The sequence below is a fragment of the Monodelphis domestica genome, chromosome 1, assembly GCF_027887165.1.
Source record: "Monodelphis domestica isolate mMonDom1 chromosome 1, mMonDom1.pri, whole genome shotgun sequence".
Lineage (NCBI taxonomy): Eukaryota > Metazoa > Chordata > Mammalia > Didelphimorphia > Didelphidae > Monodelphis > Monodelphis domestica.
This window is the reverse complement of record NC_077227.1, coordinates 384790005-384817797: the sequence shown is the minus strand read 5'-3', so window position 1 is coordinate 384817797 and position 27793 is coordinate 384790005. Positions and strand designations below refer to the sequence as shown.

Below are 27793 nucleotides of genomic sequence, written 5' to 3'. Positions count from 1 at the left end.
AATCCATTCCCATTAAGATCAGGAGTAAAACAAGGATGCCCATTATCACCTCTATTATTTGACATTGTACTAGAAACACTAGCAGTAGCAATTAGAGAAGAAAAAGAAATTGAAAGCATTAAAATTGGCAATGAGGAGACCAAGTTATCACTCTTTGTGGATGACATGATGGTCTACTTAAAGAATCCTAGAGATTCAACCAAAAAGCTAATCAAAATAATCAACAACTTTAGCAAAGTAGCAGGATACAAAATAAACCCACATAAGTCATCAGCATTTCTATATAATTCCAACACAGCTCAGCAGCAAGAACTAGAAAGAGAAATCCCATTCAAAATTACCTTAGACAAAATAAAATACTTAGGAATCTATCTCCTGAGACAAACACAAGATCTATATGAACACAACTACAAAACACTTTCCACAAAACTAAAACTAGACTTGAACAATTGGAAGAACATTAACTGCTCATGGGTAGGACAAGCCAATATAATAAAAATGACCATCCTACCCAAACTCATCTATCTATTTAGTGCCATACCCATGGAACTTCCAAAATATTTTTTTACTGATTTAGAAAAAAACATAACAAAGTTCATTTGGAAGAACAAAAGATCAAGGATATCCAGGGAAATAATGAAAAAAAAAAATACAAAGGAAAGGGGTCTTGCAGTCCCAGATCTCAGATTATATTATAAAGCAGCGGTCATCAAAACAATTTGGTACTGGCTAAGAGACAGAAAGGAGGATCACTGGAATAGACTGGGGGCAAGCAACCTCAGCAAGACAGTATATGACAAACCCAAAGATCCCAGCTTTTGGGACAAAAATCCACTATTTCATAAAAACTGCTGGGAAAATTGGAGGAAAGTGTGGGAAAGATTAGGTTTAGATCAACACCTCACACCCTACACCAAGATAAATTCAAAATGGGTGAATGACTTGAACATAAAGAAACAAACTATAAGAAAATTAGGCAAACCACAGAATAATATACATGTCAGACCTTTGGGAAGGGAAAGATTTTAAAACCAAGCAAGACTTAGAAAGAGGCACAAAATGCAAAATAAATAATCTGGAATACATCAAATCAAAAAGTTTTTGTACAAACAAAACCAATGTAACCAAAATCAGAAGGGTAGCAACAAATTGGGAAACAATCTTCATAAAAACCTCTGATAAAGGTTTAATTACTCAAATTTACAAAGAACTAAATCAATTGTACAAAAAATCAAGCCATTCTCCAATTGACAAATGGGCAAGGGACATGAACAGGCAGTTCTCAGCCAAAGAAATCAAAACTATTAATAAGCACATGAAAAAGTGCTCTACATCTCTTATAATCAGAGAGATGCAAACCAAAACAACTCTGAGGTATCACCTCACACCTAGCAGATTGGCTAACATGACAGCTATGGAAAGTAATGAATGCTGGAGGGGATGTGGCAAAGTGGGGACACTAATTCATTGCTGGTGGAGTTGTAAATTGATCCAGCCATTCTGGAGGGAAATTTGGAACTATGCCCAAAGGGTGATAAAAGACTGTCTGCCCTTTGATCCAGCTATAGCACTGCTGGGTTTGTAACCCAAAGAGATAATAAGGAAAAAGACTTGTACAAGAATATTCATAGCTGCACTCTTTGTGGTGGCCAAAAATTGGAAAATGAGGGGATGCCCTTCAGTTGGGGAATGGCTGAACTAATTGTGGTATATGTTGGTGATGGGATACTATTGTGCTAAAAGGAATAATAAAGTGGAGGAATTCCATGGGGACTGGAACAACCTCTAGGAAGTGATGCAGAGCAAAAGGAGCAGAACCAGGAAAACATTGTACACAGAGACTGATACATTGTGGTACAATCGAAGGTAATGGACTTCTCCATTAGTGGCAATGCAATGTCTCTGAACAATCTGCAGGGATCTAAAAAATACTATCCACAAGCAGAGGATAAACTGTGGGAGTAAAAATACCAATGAAAAGCAACTGCTTGACTACAGGGATTGAGGGGATATGACTGAGGAGAGACTCTAAATGAACACTCTAATGCAAATACCAACAACAGCGAAATGGGTTCGAGTCAAGAACACATGTGATAACCAGTGGAATCGTGCATCGGCTATGGGAGAGGGAAAGGTGGTGGGAGGGGGGAAGGGGAGGAAAAGAAAATGATCTTTGTTTCCAGTGAATAATGTTTGGAAATGACCAAATAAAATAATGTTTAAAATTTTAAAAAAAATGTATCCTTGTTCCTGGCTGAATCTGTTTTAGTTACTACTGGGCAGGTTCTTAAAGGATCCTCCTAAGGATACTCCTTGCTCCCTGATGCATCAATGCTGATCTGCCTGAGAACTCATCATAGGCTCTCAATTCCTAAAATCCCGGAGGCTCACTCTCCTGGCCTTTCAAAATTCACAAAGTTGGAGCTTCCAGATTATCCTCTTTCACCAACAACAAAAGATAGAAAAATAGTGTCAGGCAAAGCATTGAGACCTATTTTCCCAGAACCACACAGACTCAGAGGGGAGAAGGTTCGGGCCCTTTCCCCTTATAGTATTGTCTCTCATCAAATTCTGTCAGTGAAAAAGTCAAATCATCAAGGGACAGGGGAAAAGGAAATGGTACTTATCTCTGGTCGACAGTGATTTGTAAACACCTCCAGAGCTAATCAAAAGGCCTCATGGTCACCACCTGGCCAGCCAATCAGAATCAGTCACAGAATGTCCTTACAGACTGCAGCATCTCTTCTAAGTTCTTCTATATCATGATAATTCTACCTGAAGTAGGCTCCCTATCCCCTCTATGAAGGAGACTCCATTAAAGATATATATATATATTTTTTTTTAAATTTTGCTAGACCCTTGGTATAGACACAATACATTATTTGATCCTCATAAAAATCCCTATGGCATGGTACTTTTATTATCCCCATTTTACAGAGGGAGAAACTGAGATCAGGACAGGTTAAATGTGTCCAGGATCACATAGCCAGTAAGTGTTGTGGTGGGATATAAACTCTGGTCTTCCTGACAAATCAGGACTGGATGATCAATTGTACCCAAAGAGTAAGACTGATTAACTTTAAAAAAGGTGTTTGTCCTCAACCAGATGCTAGCCATTAATTTTTAAAATTTTCAATTTCTTAAAAACAAAGCTAGCATACCTATAAAAACTGCAGATAATATCAAGTTAGCTAAAACATTTAGGTGACAGAATCAAGGTCAAAAAGACTGATAAACTAATGGTTGTTGTTATTCAGTCATTTCAATTGTTTCCAACTCTTCTTGACCCCATTTGGGATTTTTGTGACAAATACTAGGATGGTTTGCCATTTTCTTCTCCATCTTATTTTCCAGATGAAGAAACTGAGGCAAACAGGATTAAGTAACTTGCCTAGGGTCACATAGCTAGTAAATATCAGAGATCAGGTTTGAACACAGGAAGCAAGCAAGCAAAAGAAGCAGTTGTTTTTGTTTTTGTTTTTTTTTCCCCCTGCAAAAAACAATACTGCAGAGATAAAGATAATTACAGGCATGTATAATTCCTAAGGAGAAAAAAATGAGTGAAAAGATCCTTTGTTATTCAAATATAAAGCTCTGCTTAAGCAATCCATTAATAAAATTCTATTGTTACCACCCCAAACCCCTCCAAAATCAAGAAGTTAATCCAGAGAGACTCATAGAATGGGCCAAATCTCACACGTTAATGTTTGATTGGGAGAAATTTAATGTAAAGTCTTACAAAGGTTCAAAAAAAGTCTCCATGGATTGTAGATAAGGGAAATGTCTTGAGGCAACTGAATATGTGAAAAATATCCAGAGGTTTTAGTAGACTAGATCACAAATTCAAGGTGAATCAATACTGCAAAACACTAAGCAAAGAATAAAATATCCATTTGCAGAAAAGTGATGGATCTTTTGGCCCTTGCCCTGCTCAGATTATATCTGGGATACTGTCACATTTTAGGAAGGATATTAATGAGCTAGTCCAGAGAGGAGGGGTGACCAGGATATTGAGAGGGCTGAACACTATGTCATGTGACTATCAGCCCAAAGAAAATAGAATGTTTGGAATGAAATGGAACAAATATTCATTAAGTACCTACCATTCAATTCTATTCAATAAACACTTATTAAGCACCTACTGTGTGTCAGATGCTTGTAAAGAGTATTCAATTTGATTTGTTTAACTTAAAGAAAACAAGTTTAATAAGAAAAATAATTGATGACTTCAAGTGTTTATAAGGGTTATCAAGGAGAAGAGGGACTGGATTTGTTCTATTTGATCTCAGAAGGCAGAACTAAATAAAGAGCAGGAGGGAGAAGTTGGAGAGAGGCAGATTTGGGGGTGATATATGGGAAAACTCTAGCCATTAGCATTATCCCAAAGTTGAACAAGCCACCTCAGGTAGTAGTGAACTCCTTGTCAATGGATATTTTAAAGTGGTGCCTGTATGTTCACGTATAGTCATAAACTCAGATTTAGAGCTAGAAGGGATAGTAGATTCTATATAATGCAACCCCTTATTTTATTAATAAAGAAAAATAGGCTTAGAGAGATTAAGTGGTTTTCCTAAGATCCCACAGGTAGCCAATTATTGACCATATCGCTCATGATATAGTGATTAGAGCAGAGGTTTTTAAACTTTTTTGAGTCATAGACCCCTTTCTAGAATAATGTTTATAAATGCATAAAATAAAATACTTAAGATGACAGAGGAAACCAACAAAATTGAAATGGTCTATCTATCTATCTGTCTATCTCCATCCATCCATATGTATCACAAATAAAATGGACATAATAATTCTTACGTATCTCATGTCATAGAGTATTTGTCATCAGTCTTTGAGACAATGGATACTAATTAACCAGAGATCTCTGTAGAAATATTAGCTCAGAAATGCTTATACATGTGTAGTGACCCAGTCCCCTCAACAGTAATGTTACCTCATCCAACTTCTATCAGAATTCCAAAGGAACAGCTACATAGCTTACTGGATACAGAGCCAGGCCTGGAGATGGGAGGTCCTGGGTTCAAATTTGTCTTCAGACACTTCCTAGCTATGTGACCTGGGGCAAGTCACTTAACCCCAATTGCCTACTTCTTGTTGCTTTTCTGCATTGGAACGGATAGTTAGTATTGATTCTCAGACAAAAGGTAAGGGATTAAAAAATAATAATTCAGACAGAGAAGGCAACATCTCTAGATATCTCTGCCTGGGAGAGAGTTTCCTAGAAAATGTTTATTAAAGAGAGCTGGGAGAGAGGCATCTGGGCCAAGTTGGCAAATGCATTTTAGCATAATGAACTACCACCAAACTGGGGCAGTTAGGTAGAGAGTCCAGCTGTGTGGCGTAATATCTATGCTAACAGAATTTCAGCCAAAGTTACATGATGTTGAAATGATTATTATCCTCTCTCCAGATAAATGAGTATGGTAGTAATCCCTGATTATTTGTCCAGTGACCTTTGGGCATCACTCCTCCTCCTAGCCCCAGTTTTCTCATCTGCAAACACAACAAAAGGATTCACTGGTTCCACTGAGTAGGAAATGGCAAACTGCCCCAATACACCTTCCAAGAAAATCTCATGGATAGCTATGGTCCATGGGGTCATGAAGAGTCAGACACAACTGAACAACAACAAACAACTCGATTTCATGTCCTAGGTCTGCTATTGACTTACTGTAGGACTGGTGTAGAAATTTAACATTAATCTGTACCCTTTTTTGGAACCCCAAGTCAAACTTTGGATATTAAAAGAGAAAAGGTTTGATTTTAACATTGAAACTACACATTGGCTTTGCCCCCTCCCCTGTTGCTGAAAAAGGGTGGGGACAAGTTCTTTGTTTATCTGAAAACAAGCCTCTAGAATGGAGAAGCAATCAAATTAGATGGACAGAATTGTGCTCAGAGAAAAGAGCACATGGGAGCTGTAGGGCCACTCAGGTGGTAACTCCTGGCTTCTGGGAAATGGGCCTCTTGTCCAGACTAAGGTCAGAGTCCTCCAATTAAAGAGGCTTGGAAAAAGGACATCACAAAGAGCAAAAAATGGAATAGGGTGAGGAATTCCAGACTGAGGAGGTCTGGCTTGGGGCTGAAGAGACCAACTCCTTGGAGGAGGCAGCTGAGAGAGTAATCAGCCCAAAGTGACTCATACTTTTTCTTTCTCTGGCCTGCTTTTTATTATTTAATAAATAATTATAAATTAAGATATGGTCTTCAGAGAATTTTGATCATAACACCAATTTCTTACCCTTACTGGACTTTGGTTTCCTCAGTTGTAAAAAGAGAGAATTGAGCTGCATTGTCTTTAATATTCTTTCCAGGTCTACCATTCTATGAAAAAGAGGATAATAATGCCTTCCCTGCCTCCCCCACTGGGAGGCTTGTGGAAAGTTCTTTGTTACCATAGCAACAATTGAGATTATGATAACTCTTTAAGGTTTACAAAATACTTTACATATATCATCTCATCTGATTTTCATCCTAATCTTGTGAGGTAGGTAAAACAAGTATATTTATCCCTATTCTACATATAACCCAAGGCTCAAAATCTAATTGCATAAGACTCCTTTCATGGATAGAGATTGAAGACTGAATGGTACCATAGGAAGAGGGAGGTGGAATTGGCCTGTGTTTGGAAGAAGAGAGATCCTGTTCTATTGGCTTCCAGTTTTGAAAGAAAAGCAGTTCCAGATTCTCCTCAGGGAGATAAGATGTAAATAAAATAAGAGCTAACATTTATGTAGTATTTACTTTGTACTAGGCACTATGCTGTTTTACAGTTATATCTCATTTGATCTTCACAATAACCCTGGGGAGGTAGATACTATTATTATCCCCATTTTATAGATGAGGAAATGGACTCTGGGAATAAGGACATGATTGAGATGTCAGTGAGCCTACAAGTCACCTTCTTCACAGAATCATCCTCTTCCTTCCAGACATCTCTCCAAAGAGAATCTGGAACTTCTTATTTTTTTTTTTAATCAAAACTGGAAACCAGAAGACCAGGCTCCTTCTTATCCCAAGCTGTCACACAGAGGTGTAACACTGAGTTATATCAGTCACCACTAGTAAGAAGAGTCTAAAGCAATTTGATTTTTAGCCACAGGTTATAGAGAGAGAAGAAAACAGGCTCAGAGATACTTGTCCTTATTCACATGGCTAGTGTGTAGTCGCTGTTCAACAGCGCTTCTAATGAAAATCATGTCCCTTCTCTTCACTTCCATTTCATAATATGTAAGTAAGAAAATAATAATACCTGGCCTGTCTCCCTCATAAGGCTTTTGGGGAATCAAATAGGGTGCTTTGTAGAAGGTGATTTATAATTATACAGTTTTAAAGAAATGTCCATACAAATCATCTCTCTAAGCTTTAGTTTTACTGAAATTCTAGAATGCTGGAGCTGTCAGGAGTTTAGAGGGGTTTACTTTAAGCACTTCATTTGACAGACCACGAGGCATGCTAGAGAGGGGAGGAGAATGGCCCAAAGTTACCCTGCTGGTAAATGGCAAAAGCCAGATTTCAGACTCCTAATTTCTATACTCTTTTCACTATTCCAATTTGACTCTCCACTTGACTTCTGACTCTAAACCTCTGTTTATAAAATGGCACTCATCCTCTAGACAATCAATCCCTACCTCACCATACTGTTGTGAACAAAGGTTTGTGATTCTCCAAATGATATAAAAATGGGGACTCATAAGAAGAGGAGAAAAGGACTGTTGTTTTTTTTTTTGTTTGGTGGGAGGTGGTGTTTCAGGGGAGAGGGGAGTGTATCAGTTCCAGAATCCAATTGGATGCCTTCATTTCGTTCTCTGTGAATTATAGAAAAACAAATGGCATCACCCAGCCTGTCTGATGCCAGGAAGGCAGCCATGGAATGACTTGGATGTGCCCAAGGATACACCCTCCCATGCAGGGGAGATTGTCAAGTGGTACTGGAGAGAGGCCAGTCCCCAAGCCAGCTTCCTATACCCCAGACAGCTTGTTGAGAGCTTCCAAAAGGTGCTGAATGGCCTATTGACTCTCCCCAGGGCTATTCCCCAAGAAGTCATGGCCAAGAAATGGGCTGCCAAGCAGGTCAGGGGCCTGGAGTTGTGTATTTGGGGCCTAGAAAGGAAATCTGCAGGTTTAATCCTGTGCCTGTTAAATTTGAGAAATTATAGAAATGATACCTTTGTAAAAGGTTTATAGAGCCAGAAAGACACTTGCAGGTTCTCTAATCCAGTCTACAGATTTTATAGAGGAGAAAACTGAGGTACTGAGACGAAAATTGATTGCTTTGGATCACATGACTCTTAAGGGGCAGAAGTTGGATTTTAACCTAAATTTTCTAATTCCAAATCCAGACTTTTCCCAGTGTACTTTGTTGTCTCTCTTGGAGCTTGCTAGTTAAGTTAAATGGAGAGATGTTAATAATAAGACCATACTTAGCCAATGGAGAAAAACCAGGAGAATATAGAGATGAACTAGAGAAAATACTATATGAGGATCACATCAAGGAAATAGAGATGGAGAAGGCTGAAGAAGAGAAGAATTGGTGGAGACATGATAGCTGTCTTCAAGTATTTGAAGGGAGAGAAGGATTAGACATCTTGGGTGCAAGTCATGGGAGAAAAGGATTAGACATCTTGGGTGCAAGGTGTGGAGAAGTCAATTTCAAACTCAAATAAGGAAAACCATTCTAATAGTCAGAGATGTTCCAAAGTGCAGTTAAATGCCTAAACATGGGGCAAATTAGCAACTTTATATAACATGCTCAACTTGAAGATGAATCCACTTATCCCCAGCTTTTTAAAAGGGATCAATTAAAGTAGGAATTAGATTGGATCCTTTGTCCCTGGGGTCCCAGCCAGTTCAATTAAATTCAAATTAAACTAAAAACTAAAGAGTTAAAGAGCACTGTCCCTGGTTTCAGTGGACAGGAGTATGAATTCTAAGCTCAGCTATTTAATTACCTATGTAATCTTGGACAGACTAATTAAGCTTGCTGGTCCCCAGTTCTTCCATCTTTGAAATGCAGCCAATTGATTGTTGTTATTCAAACATTTTCAATTCTGTCCAACTCTTTGTGACTCCTGGGGTTTTCTTGGCAAAGACATTGAGGTGGTCTGCCATTTCCTTCTCTAGCTCATTTTACAAATGAGGAAACTGAAGTAAATGGGGTTAGGTGATTTGCCCAGGGTAACACAGCTAGTGTCAGAGATCAAATTTGAACTCAGGTCATCTTCATTCCAGGCCAAGCACTCTATGAACTGGGCTACCTAACTATCCCACTTGATGGATTATATGATCATTAAGACAACTTCCATTTCTAAATCTTATGTTATTATGTTCCAGTGGATATCTAGTATCAATAAGGCCTTGTGCCTGATACTGTGATTCAAAGATGGAAGATGATAGTTCCTTGCCACATAAGGTTTGCAGTAATAAATCAGGAGAAGAGTTTCATCATATACAGAAATAAGTACAATCAAATCTTAATATCTATGCGTTTAAGTTTCATGACTTTAAGCATTCATGTGATTGTATTAGTAACCACTTAATTTTCACACTGGCAATTATACAATCATGGATATGTACAAAACAGGAAAAAAATGAGAGGTGAAATGCAAATTTGTGGAGCAGCTGGGCTTCACTGATCTTATTCACCCTAGCATTGTAAAGAGTTCCCTCTATATTCATGGCCTATTTTCATTGTGTTACAATGTCCTCACATATTACAATGTCCTCACCTACAGAACACACTAGAAAGTAAATTTCAGGTTAAAAGTGTTTTAGTTTTTTAAGAATATTATTTTCTGTATACTATTTATAGTACTGAATGTTTCATGGGTTATAAAAATTAAATATCTGAAATCAGTGAGGGGTTTTTTTTAACTGAGATGTTAACACAAAAGGTCAGAATTCTAGGGGATTTCTAGTGAAAAGATGTTTTGTATGTTACCAATTTTATTTTGCTTACTGCCTTTTATGAATTATTTCATGGTTACTGTGTTAGAAAAAGTAGATATCAAAATTAATGTTTTTGGTATAAAGAACTATATGCAGAGAAGTGTATTTTCACCAGTCTCTAGTGAAAGATTGCTTTTGGTGGTTGTTGGAACCTAACCTCCAATTTCCCATAGGTTCAATGTATCAACTTTCATGTTTTTGACTTTGGTACCATTTTTTAGGAATATCATGTCTGAAAAATTTGATGATTGACTGTATGATATAAGGTAAAATATGAGGGATTAAGGGAAAGAGAAATTCAGATGAAAAACTCTAGAAAAAGGTGGGACTATCACTTTCAACTGGGCTTGGGGAAATCAGGGAAGGTTTCATGGCAGAGTAAATGCCTAAATTAAACATGGTAACATTCATGTAGAGACAGAAAAGGACAAGAGACAGTCAGGGGAAAATGAATCTAGAATGTGTGTAACTTAAAGGGTATGAATAGAAGAAAGGTGAAAGAAGACTAGAAATGGGTAAGATTGTGGAAGGGCTTAAACACTTGGCTAACATTTTTTGTTTGTTTGCTTCTTATCCTAAAGGCAAAGGGAAGTCACTAAAAGTTTTAGATCAAGAGAACATGGTCAGACCTGTTCATTAGGAAGTTTATTTTGGCTGCTCTGTAAAAGCTAGACTGGAAAGGATAGAGTTTGAGAGCAGAGAGATGAGTTAGGAAGTTGCTAAAGTAATCAATAGGTCAATCAACCAGCCATTATTAATTAATTAAGGCATTGTGTGGGTAAGAGCACTGGACCTGGAGTCAGGAATATCTGAGTTCAAATCTATCCTCAGCCACTTAACATCTGTGTGGCTCTGGGCAAGTCACTTAAATTCTCTTTGTTTCCTTATCCATAAAATGAGAATTATAATAGCACCTACCTCACAGGGTTGTTGTAAGGTTCAAACAAGATAACACACACATATGTGTATGTATGTGTGTATGTATAAACATGTATAAAACTTTTCAGACTTTAGAGAGTATACTACAAAAGCTTGTTATTAAAAATAATAATAAAGTAATCCAGGGAAAATGAGATTGAGGCTTTGGTAGTTTGAACTAGAGTGGTAATAATCAAAGTGGCTATGAGGGAACAGTTGTAAGAGATATAACCACAGTAAAATCACTAGGATTGGCAACTGATTGATTGAGGAGATTGGGAGGAATGAAGGAAAAGAAAGAGTTAAAGATGATTCTGGTATTTACAGCTGAGATTTTGGAGGGGACGTTGTGTAAAGATTCTATGGTTACCTAAATGGGCCTCTTTGCCGCCCTAGCAATAGGTTAGGTTTCTATGGTATAGATTTGGAATAAATGACCTGGGATTGAATTTTAACTTGTCCATTTACCAGTTGTATATTCTTGGTCAAATCACTTAACTTTTCCCCGAATCTATTTGGTCAACTGAAAAATGAGTGTAATAATAGTTGCAATACTTACCTTATAGGTTTTCGTAAAGATCAAATGAGCTAATCAATGGTGAGTGCTTTGTAAACCATAATGCATTACATGAATGTGAGTACATAGTATTATTGTTGTCATCAGCTAGATAGCCAGAAAAAAATGATTTACAAACATTCCAAATGGAACAGGTGGGGCTTTGAATCCTTAAGAAGTCTTTGGATGATCCAAAAACTGTCCCAGCTGGGGACACTTAATGTTGGACTCCAGTCAATAACAAAGCACTTAGCACAATGCCTAGCACATCACAGGCACTTATTAAATGCTTATTGAACTGAATTGATTCTGGTTACAGGTACTTTAGTTATTTCAGACAGTGGGAAAATAGCTCAGAATTCTAGAAAAAAGACAATGTGCATGACCCAGAGAGAATTCTGAAGCTATGGCCTTCACATCTTCCTCTATTGAGATTCTATCCACCCTTAAGAGACAGCATGGAAGGAATATTGGACTTGGTGTTTGAAGAGCTTGACTCCTGAACCTTAGCTCTGATATTGCCTAGATATACAGCCATGAGCAACTCTGTGAGCCTTAGTTTCTTCATCTGTAAAATAGAAATAATTATAGATAACATTTGCCTGTTAAAGTCACCTAAATTATCTTCTTCAGTTCTTACTTAAAAAAAAAAAAGTAATGATGATGTGGGCATGAACCCTTCAGAGATAGTCATTCCTGCATTTGGAATCAGAAAACAAAGGCTTAAATTCTAAATTTTGTCATTTAACTACCTCTGTGAGCTTAGACAAGTCATTTTACTTCTCAGGGTCTTAGTTTTCTCTTCTGTAAAAAATGGAAAAGTCAGACTAGACGATTTCTAAGGTACTTTCATCTCTGTAAGAATTAAACCTCTAGAAGTTTATCTTTATTCAGATACCTCTGGAAATGAAATCTGAGGAAGAAATATCCAACTGGTATTTTTAGGATGTTACACATCATAAAGTATTTTGTCAAGAGGGTTGGGTTGGGAGGAAGATCTGATATTTTTTGGGTCATAAAATTCTGACATCTTTTGGAGGTGTGGCAAATGCCTCTGATGATTTGTTGTTGAGTGATAAGATATGCTTCTTTGGCTTCTTCAGGAGATTTCAATGGATTTGAAGTCAACAACCAATTAAAAAAGCACATGGAGGTGGTGGCTTTGCTAAAAAATGGGGACCAATTAGATAGAGAGGTACAGATTTCAGAGAATCCAAGAATCTTCTCTCCAGTCCAAACTCATAGGCTGGGAGTGATTACTTCATGGTCAAGGTAATCTATGCCTCCACTTTTTTAAAACTAATGAGCCCCCACTTATATGTTTACTTTTAGTAGTCAGCCTGCAGGCACAATTATCTAAAAACAAAGGCATTTATTTAGATGGCATCATAAAAATGATAGCTACAGAACATTTTCCTGATAAAATTGGGACAATACCCTTCCACAGCCTCACACAGCATCTATGGGAAGAATGGGCATACTCTGAAAACATATTAGTAGACAGGGCACACACAGTCAATATGCAGCCCAGGAAACACACATCTGACACTGCAAGTCCCTGACATCCTTTTCCCTTTTCATGGTGTCCTTATGTCTCTTCTCCCTGGATGTAGCATCTTTGTTTGGCAAGTTGCTCAACTTGGGTTCTTAAGTCTGTTCTTCTCCATAACTCAACTCTCAACTTCCAAGACTGACTCTTTTTTCAGCCCAGAATTGAAAAGCCTTTAAAGCTGTTTTGACTCACAAGTTGTTCCTTGAAGAATCCAGTGTCTCTTACTAAATAAGCAGCTCCATTGCAAGAAACTATAGTTGATGGGGGAGAAAGAGAACAAATGATCTCCACCACCACCCACCTCAAGACATCCCCCCACAAAAAAAGGCATGAGGAATAATTCCCTTTCTGATTTCTTCTGACTTCTTCCTAGGGAGTATGTCTTGACTTTTAAAGGGCCACCAGGGCTGAAGTAGCCAATCCTCCCCAGGGTGGCCCTTTAAAATTGACATACTGAAAATGTCACATCTTCTACAGGAATAACAGAGCTAAAACCTTCTTTGCCCTTTGTTTAATACCCTTACACTTAAATGTCTGTTATCTGCCTTCTGTAATTTAGGGTTATATTAATTTAATTAATTTCTGTAATTTAGGGTTATACAAATGCTTCTAAGTCCAAAGTTCTTTCCACTACACACCTTTGCCTCTATTTCCTTCTAGTTTGGGAATTGGCCTAGATGAGAAAATTGAGGTCCAAAAAAATTAAATGACCTGCCTAAGGCAACACAGATCTTTTCATTCCAAATTTCTTTTTTTTTTTCCATTACACTATGTCTAAGGGATGTTCTTTCCATTTTAAGCAACACTTCCAGGATCTATAATTATATTAGTGTAGTGAAAATACACACTGTAGAACATGGCTAGTCTTCATGAATTGCTGTGGCTGAATAATTTTATCACCTGATGGCCAACCTTTGGGTAATACCCCCTTACACTTAGCTAGACTGATCCTTAGATGCCAGGCACATAGTCTTTTTGCCAGTCCCTTCTAAAGGCCTTTGGCAAGTGGGAACTGTCATAGCTTTTGCTCTGATGACAAAGCCTTGGAAAAGCCAGACATCAGAGGAAGACCACAAATGGGTGTAGAACTTAGAACATAGAAAATTAAGTGTTGAAGATAGAAGGGGCCTTAAAACATATGATGTGCCACTAAGCCTGGAGTCAAAAAGCTATTCAGTCACATCCAACTCTTTGTGAGCCCATTTGGGGTTTTCTTGGCAAAAATATTAGAGTAGTTTGCCATTTCCTTCCCCAGCTCACTTTACAGATGATGAAACCAAGGCAACCAGGGTTAAGTGACTTGCCTAGGATCACATAGCTATTAAAGGTCTGAAGCTAAATTTCAGTCCAAGAAGATGAGTCTTTCCCACTCCAGAACCAAACGCTCTACCCATTTTGCCACCAAGCTGCAACTAGAGTCAGGAAGACCAAAATTCAAATCTTATCTCAGATACTTGTTAGTTGTATGACCTTGGACAAGTCACTTGACCTCTGTTAAATGGGATAATAAAAACATCTATATCCCTGAGTTGTTGTGAGGATCAAAAGAGACAATATTTATAAAGTCCTTAGCACTTTTCCGTGCTATACAAATGCTGGCTATTGTTATTGTTGTTATTCAGAACCAGAAAGGTCTTTAAGACATAGAAGTGCTCTAAGTATTTAACCTTATGTTCCCTATGTCTTTGTTTCTGTGAAATGGAAAGAAACATCCTTGCCCTCTTGTAAGTCTTCTTTAGGAGATCAAATAGTTTGTGCATTGTAAAATAGTGTGAAAATAAATGCCTGTCATTATCCTTATTAAATCGTGGAGCTGCTGCAACTGTCTCTAGCCTAAGGACTATCCAGAAGGGAATAGACAGGCTGAGGCAGAGAACAGCCCTATAAACAGTGGGGTTGGTTGTGTGGAAGGAGGCATCGAGACCCTCCCATCCCCTTCTCCACCCTCTCAAGCTTCTGTCCCCATTGGGAGCTAACTGTGTCGACAGCGCACTCTGCCAGCTTCGGGCATGTCTCTGGAAACCATATTGGCAACTTTTCTTACTGTTTCCTGGCTTTTGTCCCTCAGAGAATTTTTGAATGCAAAGGGGAGGTGTGGCCAGGAACACTGAGGGACATGCTGCCAACCTTCATGGGTTTCTGCCATACAGCCCTTACTGACCATGCCCTGTGTGCCCAGCATTGTGCTGTGCCAGGTACCAAACAAAACTGAGTACAGTATACCAGCTTTGGGGGCCACACGTTCTAGCAAGGGAGACCACAAGGTTTTGCTGAGAGGTTACCTGGATGAACCCTAAGCTGGAAGTCAGAAAACATGGGTTCTGATCTCTTCTCTGCTATTAATTTCTCATATGTTCCCGGGGAAATCAGTTCCTCTCTACTAGAAAATCACTTCTTGATTTGGCAAAACTGAGGGGCTTGAGCATAGGGCATAAAATATTAGAATACTGAACTATATTAGAGTGGGAAATGCTAAGAGGAATAACAAAAATGAATCAATAGATTTAGATTACCCCCTATGTTGCAGTAGGCAAAGCATTAATTGACATGGAATCTTTTCTGCAAATGACTGTCCATGTAGGAGATATGAAGTGAATTTCTACTTTTTTAAAAATTTCTACTTTTAACAGTGAAAAATATAAGGTTTTTCAGCATTAGGTTGTCCAAACCAGGAAGATTTTGCAATAACATCATCAATGCATTATAACCAAAATCTACCACAACATTGCAAAATGCTTCTATGATATAATTTGGCAATTGCTTATTCATAACATGTTTACATCATTCCTGTAGTATTTTATGACAGTGATAACTCATCTTTCTATAGTGCTTTAAAGGTTATAAAATGTCTTTCCTGAAGTTACTTTACAAAGTGGATAATGCAAATATCATTATCCCCATTTTACAGATGACAAAACTGAATTCATAATGTTAAGCAACTAGCTTCAAACTTACACAACTAATAAGTCAGGGCTTCAATCTTGGTATTCTGACTGCAAGTCCAGTACCATTTTCATTATTTTAACTGGTTCCCCAATATGTTGTTTACTCTAAAAGTGAGTTTCTTTGGTCCTGGGTAGTGTTCTTTAGTGAGGTATGCTTCTATGCTCCACACCTGCGCTTTCACCAATGGAGGAAAGCCTCACAGGAAGTTTCCCTCCCCTCTAATATAGATCAGCAATTCATTTGTGCTGGATAAGACGTCAAGAGCTGTCTGGAGGGATTGGCATGTTGAGTTCTCAGGGTCACAGAGTGAGGAAGTGTCAAAACCAGTTCTCAGTGAATCCAGAACAGGTTCTCTAGCCCCTACGCCTCTGTATAAGACATTTGTACTTGATCAAGGGTGCAGACAGTAAGGACTATATATAGATGAGAGAAAGGGGGAAATTGTGGTCTGAGAAGGTGGTTAGATTTGGTCTGAGTCTTGAGGAGTAGACAGAGGAAACTAGAGAATTTTAGAGTTGGGAGGAACCGAGGCTAACTGTTTACTTCATGAAGGATCTGTATGTGGCTTCTCTGCCTTCTTCTGCTACTCTGTAGGTCATGTAGCCTGTTTAGGAGCTTCTTAGTGACCAAAATCTCACCATTCCTGTCTATTCCATTCATTATTAGAGAGTCCTTCCTCATTCTGAGTCAGACTTTGCTTCTCTGGAACTCCACTCCCCGATATCTCCTCCCTATATTCTCCATTACTCCTAGTACTATCCTCAGGGACCAAGCAGGACAAATGAACAACCTTGATCCTTCTTCGCTCTGACAGCCTTTCAAATATGAGAGTGAGGAATTTTAGGTAAGGAGGACCAAAGGAAACTTGGTGCCCAATGTATTTGCCCTCAGGATTCCCAAACATGCTATTCTTAGTTCTGTTTGAAATGAAAGAAGTCTTTCTAGCCATTTCTAAAAATATCCTTTTGTCATTATGGCTGAATGGGGTAACATGATCTTTATCTGATTCCAGCATCTTTTCAGAATTAAAGGACGAGGGTCCTGATGCAGAAGTCTTCTCATTAGGAGCAGCTCAGTGTGCAGAGATGAAAGACATACACTAAGAAAAACTATCCCTGTGCATTTCCATTGAATGGAATAGGCTAGAGTCTATGGAGCAAAGAACTATGTTTGAGAAATCAGGAAAACTGGGTTCTGGTCCCATATCTGCTAATGATTTACTATGTAACCTCGGGAAAATCACTTAACTTCTCTGCCACCTTGGGTTCTCAATCTTTAATACAAGAGTGGCAAACTAGAACATTTCCAGGGCCCCTTCTGCTCTTGTTCTCTGTTCTGCAGTGCCCTTCTCTGTGAACATTTTATGTTCTAAGTGCTACAATGCATTTTAGGTCTAACATTTTGAATTCTGTGTATGCCATTCTACCTCCCCCTGCAGCTGGGCTCCAGCATTGTCTCACTCATATGACCTTTGACAACAACAATAAAAATAGTTTGGTGCAAGAGAAGGCAGAGCAGTGACCCTGACTTGTACTAGCCGGTCATCTCGGACAAGTCACTTAACATCTGAGTATGCCCAGGCACTAAATTTCAGAACACTAGAAGAGAAAATTACTTATCAAGAGTTCTGTACACCAATGAAGTCCTTTGTTTGGCTTTTAAAGCCCTTTTTTTACCTCTTCCCTTTAGGCCTTTCCCATCTACACTTTATTCTCATTGGTATAGTCTGCAATTCAAATCTCATTAGATGCATTTCCTAACTCCAGACATTTTCACTGATTGCCTCCCATTCTGGAATTATCTTCCTTCTCAACTCTACCTCCTGGCTTCTCAGATCTCCTTCAAGTCCACCTTCTACAAGAAGCCTTTCCCAATCTCTCTTAATATTGGTGCTTTTCTTCTCTTAGCTATCTCCAATTTATCCTGTAGGTCTCTTATTTGTACATTATTATTTGTATGTTGTCTTCCCATTTGTCCACGAGCTCTTTGAGATCAAGGATTGCCTTTTGTCTTGCTTTGTAGCTGTGATCTTAGCGCAATGCCTGGCACAGATTAGACACTTAACAAATGCTTACTGACATCTTACTGTTGATAAAATCACAGATCCAACAATAATACTAATAATAGTACTATTAACAATAATGATGATGATGATGATGATGATGATTCCCAAATCTATAATCCTTTAATGTTTACAAAACATTTTCCTGGATACAGTGCTGTACTAGAAGCCAGGAAGAGGAGGGTTCAAATCCAAAGAGTGGTACTCACCAGCTATGTGCCCCAGAGCTAATCTCTTAACCTCTTTAAGCCTCAATTTTTGAATCTGTAAAATGAGGACTAGATAGGTATCTTTTTCTTTTTAAAATAACCCTTGCCTTCTGTCTTATTAGCAGATTTAATCCAAAAGAGTAGCTAGGGTGAGGCAATTAAGGTTAAGTGATTTGCCCAGAGTCACAGAGGTAAGAAGTGTCTGTGGCCAGATTTGAATCCAGATCCTCCCAACTCCAGGCCTGGTGCCCTATCCACTGTGTGATCTAACTGCTCCTGGAAAGATATCTTATAGAGTCCTTTCCACTTCTAAATCCATGGTCCTAGCTTCCTTACACCTGCCTCATGAGATAGGGTAGGTAATAAAAATATTTTCTTCCTTTTACAAATGAGTAAACTGAGGCTTAGGAAAATGTAGTGACTTACCCATGGTAATGTAGCTGCCCCCTAGAGTCCCAGCTTCAGGTCCAGTGAGCTTGAGAATGAGAGTAGTAATAGCTTAGCAACTTTGTCAACTCCCTATATGGGAGAGCATCTGGGATAGGATGGTGGTGGTGGCGGTGAACCACAAATGTTTGTTTACACAAGAGAGAACCCACTGAGATGGCAGCAGAAGTCATTTAGGTTGGAAATGAAGGAGGCTGCAGGATGTTTAGGCACATTGTCAAGAAGCCTATGGCACCTCTTGCTCAGGATATTTAAACAAACAAAAAAAATAGATGAGTGTCTTTCAGGAACAGTTTCCCATAAAAAACAGTAACAACTAGCATTTCTGTAACTCTAATATTTGTAAAGAACTGTATAAATATTATCTCTTTTTATCCTCACAATGACCCCAGGGGGTAGATATTATTATTATCCTCATTTTACAGATGAGGAAACAAGTTAAGTGACTTGCTTAGGATGACAAAGCTAGGAAGTATTGGAGCCTAGATTTGAATTCATTTCTCTTCTTTTTAAAAAACCCTTACTTTCTGTTTTAGTAGCAACTGTAAGGCAAAAGGGCAAGGGTCAGGCAAAAAGGGTGAAATGACTTGCCCAGGGTCACACACACTTGCCCAGGTCCTCCTACCTCCAGGCCTGAAGCTCTGTCCACTGTGCCACCCAGATGTCCCCTCATTTTTTCTTCCCTCCAGGTCCATCACTCTATTACCTTGTTGCCTGACTTCCTGTTTTCCTATAGGCAGGACATGGATTACAGGACAAGAATAGCTCCTGTTTATATAGTGTTTTCTGGCCATGAATTGTTTTATATACATTATCTCATTTATTCCCTACCACTTCCCATGAGAGGAATTATAATCATACACATTTCTAAAGGAATTTACAGCTTACAAAACAATTTCCTCACAACAGCCCCAGGAGGGAGAGAAAGCAAAAATTTTAGCCCCATTTGGTAGATAAGGAAATTGAGTCTCAGAGAGACTCAAAAATTTTAGCTCCATTTGGTAGATAAGGAAATTGAGTCTCAGAGAGACTAAGTAACTTTTCCAAGGTCTCACAAAGTAGTGCCAGAGGAATCTGAATGCAGGCCTTCTTTTTTAAAGTCCATAATTCCTTCCGCTAAATTCCTCTATCTAATCCCAGATTTAAAAATGATCAGGGGGCAGCTGGGTAGCTCAGTGGATTGAGAGCTAGACCTAGAGATGGGAAGTCCTGGGTTCAAAACTGGACTCAGACACTTCCCAGCTGTGTGACCCTGGGCAAGTCTCTTGACCCCCATTGCCTAGCCCTTACCACTCTTCTGCCTTGGAGCCAATACACAGTATTGACTCCAAGATGGAAGGTAAGGGTTTAAAAAAAATAATCAAAGTTAGATACAGCAAGCAGAACTTAATAGATTCTTTCCAATCAGAATAAGCAACCTCCAGGAATTGATGCAGAGTGAAAGGAGCAGAACCAGGAGAACATTGTACACAGAGACTGATACACTGTGGCACAATCCAATGTAATGGACTTCTCTATTAGTGGTAATGCAGTGATCCTGAACAACTTGGAGAAATCTATGAGAAAAACCACTATTCGCATTCAGAGGAAAAACTGTGGGAGTAGAAACACAGAAGAAAAACAACTGCTTGAATACATGGGTCGAGGGGATATGGCTGGGGATGTAGACTCTAAATGAACATCCTAGTGTAACCACCAATCAGAATAAGCTCACTTTTTTTTTTCCTTCCAGAGAGCCTGACACCTCTCTGATCCAGGATCAGAGGATCCTCAATCTACAGCTAGAGGGAACCCTGGAAACCATCTTGTCCTGCCTCCTTATCCTAAGTTACATAGGGAATGTCAGACTAGTATTTAAACCAGACTCTGACTCCACTGGCTCCCATTTCCACTGTCAAGGGGCAAGGTGGTGTGCCATAGTGGAAAAATCCCTTGACATGGCTTGAGACATAGGATGGATTCCTGGTTCTGGCACTTATTAGCTGTGTGACCCTAGGCAAATCATTTCCTTTCTCTGGGTATCAGTTTCCTCACAGGCAAAATATGTACTCTACAGGGCTGTTGTTTAAAAAAAATATTTGTAAACTATAAAATTTTATAGAAACAAGAGTTGTTATGATTCCTCTAACATGCCCCTTTGATGCTTATTGTCATGGAAATGTCTCACAGCTCTCAAAGACATTCCCCAAAAACCCAAGCTCCAGTAGGAAATTCTCCTACCAAGCTGGAAATCTTTAAGTACACAACTGGCAATAGAGAGACTCATACCTGAAATCTGGCTACTGGACAAGAATGTTCTTGGTAATTTGTGAAGACCAGAATGTGGCAATGGAAAGAGCTCTGGCAAGAGTAAGAAAGCGAATCCCACCTTCCATCATTAGTAACAGTGTTGCTGCAGACAACTCATTTCACTTCCTTCGACCTCAGTTTCTTCATCTATAGTAGGAAGGGGTGGACTATTTAGATTGCAAAGTCCCTTCCAACCCTAGAATTATGAGCCTCTGACAACTTAAAGAGATATGGAGGGACTCTGATCCATTCAATGGAGGAAACACTCACAGCAATGACATCCTCACAGAATCAAGTCCATCAAAATGGGGCCCCAGAATGTATCTGCTTCAGCGAGAACAGAAATTCCCTTCACAGTATTCCTGACAGCCTCTGCTAGAAGACATTCACTGATAGGGAATTCACTGCCTCCTGTAGCATACCATTCCACTTTTGGAAAGGTCAGATTGTTATGAAGTTTTCCCTTATACTGACTCAAAATCTTCCCTGTAACTTTGGTCTATTGTTTTTTGCTCGCTCTCTCTCTCTCTCTCTCTCTCTCTCTCTCTCTCTCTCTCTCTCTCTCTCTCTCTCTCTCTCTCTCTCTCTCTCTGAAAGAATAATTCTAATTCCTAGATTTATAAACTTAGCTAAGTCACTTTCCCTCTCTTGGCCTCAGTTTCCTATTTTGTAAAATGAAGAGATTTAGCCAAAAGAATTCTGAAGTCCTTTTCCATTCTAACATTCTATAATTCTTTTCTTTAATTTTTCTCCATTCTACTTGAGGATAGTTTCATTTGGAAGTTTTCCCTTATATGGAACCAAACTCTGCCTTCTTGTGACTTTCTTCCATTTGTCCTAGCCCTGTCTTTTATGCATAATACTAGACCATTTCTTATCATTATTAATAGAATTATTATTTAGCAAAACATCAGCTGAGGACAGTTGTTTGATTCTAAGGCCTTTGGTCACTGCAGAGTTGTTTGGATTATGAATCCTCTGGTATAATATGACACACATGACAAGCAGAAAGAAGGGAGAGAGGGATAGAGGGAGAGACAGAGACAGAGAGATGGAGAAAGAGAGGGGAAGAGAAAAAAAGGAAGGGGAGAAAGAGGAAGGAGACAGAGGGAGAGACAGACAGACAGACAGACAGACAGACAGACAGACAGACAGACAGACAGAGTGGCATGTCCTGCTGTCTCCCTGTGCTATACAGCTGCTTCACATTCTGGCCCACCTCCAAGACTTCTTGCAATACAAGAAAGCCAAAAACTCCACATCTCCCAAGTGAAGAAGGTTGCCTTTAGGATCTTATTTTCTAGTAGACATGGTAGGGGGAAGCCAGGGGTTCAGCACAGAGCAATCAGTTTGGTCAGCCAGGGCAATCTAAAGCTGAGGAAACACTGTTAATTTCATAAGAACTTCAAGATCACTTGGAATCATTTAGTGGAGAGAGATAGGGAGGGCTAAGCAGGGCGTTCCTGTGTAGGGAAGGAGAGAGAACACAACCACAAGCAGAACTGTGCTCCTTCCCCACTCAGAATATAGGCAAAGGGAAGAAATTTGGTTGAGGAAAGACCCCATAGCTTTGCAGAGAAATCTTCCATTATACTCTGATTTTTTTGGTGAGAGGCCCCAATCCTTTCCCCTACCTTCTATCTTTCCCCATTGATGGACTTAAACAACAAATTTCAGGATATTAACATGAGTGTATTATGAAATCAGAACATTAGTGATGGGGGGACCTTAGAACCATATTTTTTTAAAGGACATTAGTTATCTCGTTTGTTTATACATCACCTAGATTTTTCCCTTTCCCAGAGTGCCATCTCTTATAACAAAGGATCTTAAAGAGAAAATAAACAAAGGAAGAGGGGAGGGAAGTTTAGCAAAACTAATAGGATATGAAAACTTTGGAGTGTCTTACAGCATTGAGTGCAACAACTGAAATGGGATATTAAAAAAGAAAACGTTAAAGCTGAAAAGGGTTTGAGAGTATAAAATATTAGATCTGAAAGAGACATTAGAATATAGAATGTTAAACTTAGAGGGACCGCAGAAGATTGAATTTTAGCAAGGAAAAGGCCTTAAGAATTCACAGTGTCAGAGATGGAAGGGAATTTATTCAGTCCAACTCTTTCATTTTGTTGATGAGGAACTTGAGGTTCCAGTGGATGAAGCGGTTTGTCCATGAATTAGATTTGAAACCATGACCTTCTTACTCCAAGTCCAGGACTCTGCATGTGCCATTAATTCATCCTTTCAAAGATCTTCAACTAGTCAGCTCTCCTTAATGGATTTCCTCATTTATATATTTAAGTGGATTAGAAGGCTGGATTAGATAATCTCAAAAGAGCCTTCAATTCTAACCTTATTGACTCTAGTAGACACAGCCCATGCCTCTAAAGTGGACATATATTAAAACCTAACACAAAAGATTTTTTCAATGGTTATGTATGCTGTTAATAAGAGAGCTTGGTTCAGAGTCCAGAGTTTTGGGAGTCATTTCTTAAAAACAACAATAACATTATCTTCCATATTAGACTTGTAGACTTAAAAATTAATATACAATAATGCCAAATATCAGATTTAATAAGATTTATTAATAAAAACTTGAAGTAAAGGGAATTTAAAAAAAGTAAAAGCCTGAATAAAACCAGTTTTCCCAGCCATGCACAGGAAAAAAGAGCTCAAGAGGCCAGGTTACAGCAAACTTATTTACAATACGTAAGGACCCTACATGGATGAAGGGAAAAGGAATTTTGGGAGATGGAGTCCGAGGGTTTAAGATTTTCTAATTACAGACTCAATATTATGTATTGGTTCCAAGGTAGAAGAGTAGTAAAAGTTAGGCAATAGGGGTTAAATGACGCACAGAGACATATAGCTAGAAAGTATATGAGGTTAGATTTGAACCCAGGACCTCCCATTTTGGGCTTGGATTTCTCTTCACTGAGATACCTAACTGCTTCCAGAAGTCATTCCTGAATAAATTGAGCTATCTCTTCTTTCCATCCTGGTACCTGACCTATGAGTCTGGACAAGTCACTTAACCCCGCTTATCTCAGTTTTCTCATCTGTAAAATTAGGCTAAAATTAGGTAAAATTAGGAGAAGGAAATGGCAAACCACTCCAGTATCTTTGTCAAGAAAACCTCATTTAGGGGTACAAAGACTCCAACATGACTGACAATGAATGGACAACAAACTAGCTGCCACTGAGATTCCACCAGTGTTCCTATGACTAGAGAACTGGAAGTTCACATATTGGTGAGATCCAATTGAAACTCAGTAGAGATTTATGATCTATATTTATTTTTATTTACTTATTTGTCTATTCATTTATGCTCATTAGGATTTTTTGACATCACGGTATTCGGAGCTAGAAAGGACCTTAAATATCCTTTAGTCTAAGTCCATTATTTTGCATATGAGGAAACTTAAACCCAGAAAGGTTAAGTGATTTTTCTCAAGGTCACTCAGGTAGGGAGGGTCAAAGGAGGAACACTGATCTATATCTTCTGATTTTTCAAAAGCAGGAAATCTTTAACTAACACGTTATCCAAAAATGAAGGCACTTACCCAAGAATTGGATTGGTTAACATCCTAAAGACAAGGAAATACATAGTAACATTAATTTTTGAACTCAAAGAAGCAAGAATCATTCAAATGCCTTCTTTCCAGTCCTAAGGTTCTATGAATAGGTTTTGTCTTATAAATGAAGAACTCTTGCCATAATTGCCCCCAAATCCTATATCATGGCTTGCAAGCAAGATGGTATAGTGGAAATGGTACAAGATTTTTGAGGTATTTGAGAAACTCACTAATGAAAGTTTGGAATCGTAAGTCCCAAATTTGAATCCTGGCTTTGACACTGATTAACTGGGTTGTTGTCATTCAGTTGTTTTCCAGCCTTGTCCAACTCTTCATGACCCTGTTTGGGATTTTCTTAGCAGAGATACTTGAGTAGTTGCCATTTCCTTCTCCAGATTAATTTTGCAAATGAGAAAACTGAAGTATACAGGGTTAAAGGACTTGCCCAGGGCCATACAGCTAATAAGTGTCTAAGACTAGATTTGAATTCAAGAACAGGAGATACTGGTACTGGTACCAGGGGGGTAACCTATAGCAAATCACAAAACTTTGCAGGCATCAATTTTCTCAATTTGCAAAATGAAGGGGTTAGATTAGGTGATCTCTAAAGCCCTCTTCAATTTCTAAAAAATTAAAAAATCCTATAATCTTCTGCCTTTAAATTCGTGGAAGCTTTTCTAGTGAAGTACAGGCACTGGTCGGTCTTAGCCGGCTTGAAAGCCCTGAGTGGCAGATTCAAATGTCAGACTCTGTATCTGTCAACCAAGTACCTGCTTGCTTAATTACCTGTGTAGAACATCATGACATTCATTCTTTTATTCAACAGTCATTTATGAAGCATTTACTATAGGCCAGTCATTGTTCTGAATATTGGGAAAACAAATGCAAGCAAACTTGTCCTAGAGGATGTCCATATAGCCCCAAGGAAAAGGATGAGAGGGCTGGGGCTCTTGGCCATACCTAGTGGTCTCTGAAATCTCATTGCCTCTTTCTTTCTTCCTCAGGGACCCTGGACCATCCTGGGACAGTTGAAAGCTGAGTGAGCTGTACTTTCTCCTACTGTCCTGAGAGGGCAAGCATTGACCCTGGGGAGCTCCCTCGAGGGTGCTGCCTGCCTCCAGGTTGGTGCCTGCAGTGACTTCCTTTCTGTCACTGGAAAGATGACAGAGGAGCTCAGGATCTGAAGGGAAAGAAGCAATGAGCTGTGGAAGCAGATAATCTGGAAGAAACCTAGCCAGTCAGGAGCCAGAAGATGAGGGTGAACCAGGAAACTGCAAGCTGCTTCAGCCCAGGATCTCCAAACAACAAGGTCTCTAGGAAGGAGAAGAGGTTAGCGTGGGCTTCCCTGTCCCACCTAACCCGAGGACAGTGACACAACGCCTCGACACTCCAGGGATTTTATTTCTTTGTTATTAACAAGTTCATGGGAGTCAGCTTGAACTGACCTCATAATGGGACTCAGGGGACAACAGGACCCAGATGGGCTGTGTTGTCAAGTTTGAAAAAAGAATAATTGTTTTAACATAAATGGAAGAAACATTGACACAGCTTAACTTTGTACTTTGACATTTGATTCTCCGTCATGGTTTTCTCTCATCCTCTACAAAACCCTATGGTCTCCGTTTTTCTCTCTTTTTCTCCTATTCCTTTTTTCTTTCTTCTTCCCTCCCTTCTTTTCCCTGCACATCATCTTTGTTTCTCCTTTCATTTCCTTACTGCTGTTTCCTCTCTTCTTTCTCTTCTTTTCCCTCTTCTTCTCTACTCTCTTCTCTTCTTCCTTTTGCCCTCTCTGCATTTTTATTTCCTCTTTTTTGCTTCTGTCTGCCTGTTTTCCCCTAATTTTCCCTCTCTTTCCCATTCTCTCTCTGTATCCTTTCTTCTCTCCCTATATCTTTTTTCCTCCCTCAGAGCCCCCATGCTGCTCTGATAAAAGGGGATGGGCAATGCAAATGTTTAGTTTTTCCGACATTCCTCTGAAGCACAGTGTGATTGCAATGTGCCCCCTCCACCTCTCTCCTCTGTTTGGAGAAAACTAATATTATGAAAACTCAAACGTTCAGAAGAATAAAAGAAAAGAAGAAATAACCACATTGTGAAATGATTCATATTCACCACAAGCTTACTATAAATAAGGGGTTCCCCCTGTGGATTTAGTATAAGGTATGATTTGCAAACACCCTACCCAAAATATCTCAGGAAAGAAAGAAACAATAATTTATTAAGTACCTACTATGTGCCAGGCACCATGCTAAGTACTTTACAAATATTATCTCATTTAATCCTCATAACAACTGTGGGAGGTGGGTGATGCTATTATCCCCATTTTATAGGTGAAAAACTGAGGGAGACAAAGGTTAAGTGACTTTCCCAGGATTACACAGCTAGTAAGTGTTCAAGACTGGATTTGAACTCAGATCTTCCTGAATCCAATCCTTAGGGTTTCTCCACTTCTCCACTGAAATGCTTCAGTAAGACACCTTTAGCATAAAGCATGTTGATAGGTCTTTTTCTAGGGCCTGATGATGATTTTGTATGTTGGGACTGGGGGAGAGTAGCATCTATGAGAACAATCTTTCAAATTTATGAGTTAGCATTGATATAGTTAACAAGTAGATGGAATAGTAAATAGATCACCTCATGTTGCATGGAGACAAGCAAATCTGAGTTGGAATCCAGCCTCTTATGCTTACCAACTGGGCAGCTCTGGGTAAGTTACTTTACCTCTCTTCCTCAGTCTTCTCATCTGCAAAATGGGAATAATAATAACATGTACCATTCAGGTTTATTGTGAGGATCAACTGATATAATATATGTAAAGCACTTTGCAAATCTTTTTTTTTTTAACCCTTACCTTCTGTCTTGGAATCAATCCTGTGTATTGGTTCCAAGGCAGAAGAGAGGTAAGGGCTAAGATAATGGGGGTTAAGTGACTCGCCCAGGGTCATACAGCTGGGAAGTGTCTGAGGCCAGATTTGAACCCAGGACCTCCTGTGTCTAGGCCTGGCTCTCAATCCACTGAGCCACCCAGCTGTCCCCCCCATTTTGCAAATCTTAAAGTGCTATGAAAATGTTATCTATTAGCTCTGAATCTTAGTGATAAAACTTTATAGATGATGAACACAGAACAGCCAGCCAGAATGGTATTTAAAACAAAGCAGGTTACATCTGGAATGCACCTTAGAGGCCATAAAACATAGCAGTGCCACGGAGACGATTTAATTCAACCCTCTGACTTTAGAGATGAGGAAACTGAGGCTCAGGAAGGGAAAGGTCATTTAG

General features: G+C 39.0%; 1 protein-coding gene across 1 annotated transcript in view; it reads left to right on the top strand.

Annotated features, from left to right (window-relative positions):
• ADRB2 (adrenoceptor beta 2) overlaps window positions 1-26599 on the top strand; it is a 125479-nt gene extending 98880 nt beyond the window's left edge. Inside the window, exon 2 of the mRNA XM_007474051.3 lies at window positions 25519-26599. Coding sequence (XP_007474113.1) covers window positions 25519-25553 — 35 coding nt within the window. The 3' untranslated portion in view covers window positions 25554-26599. The remainder of the gene's footprint in view (window positions 1-25518) is intronic.
• The last annotated feature ends 1194 nt before the right edge of the window (window positions 26600-27793 follow it).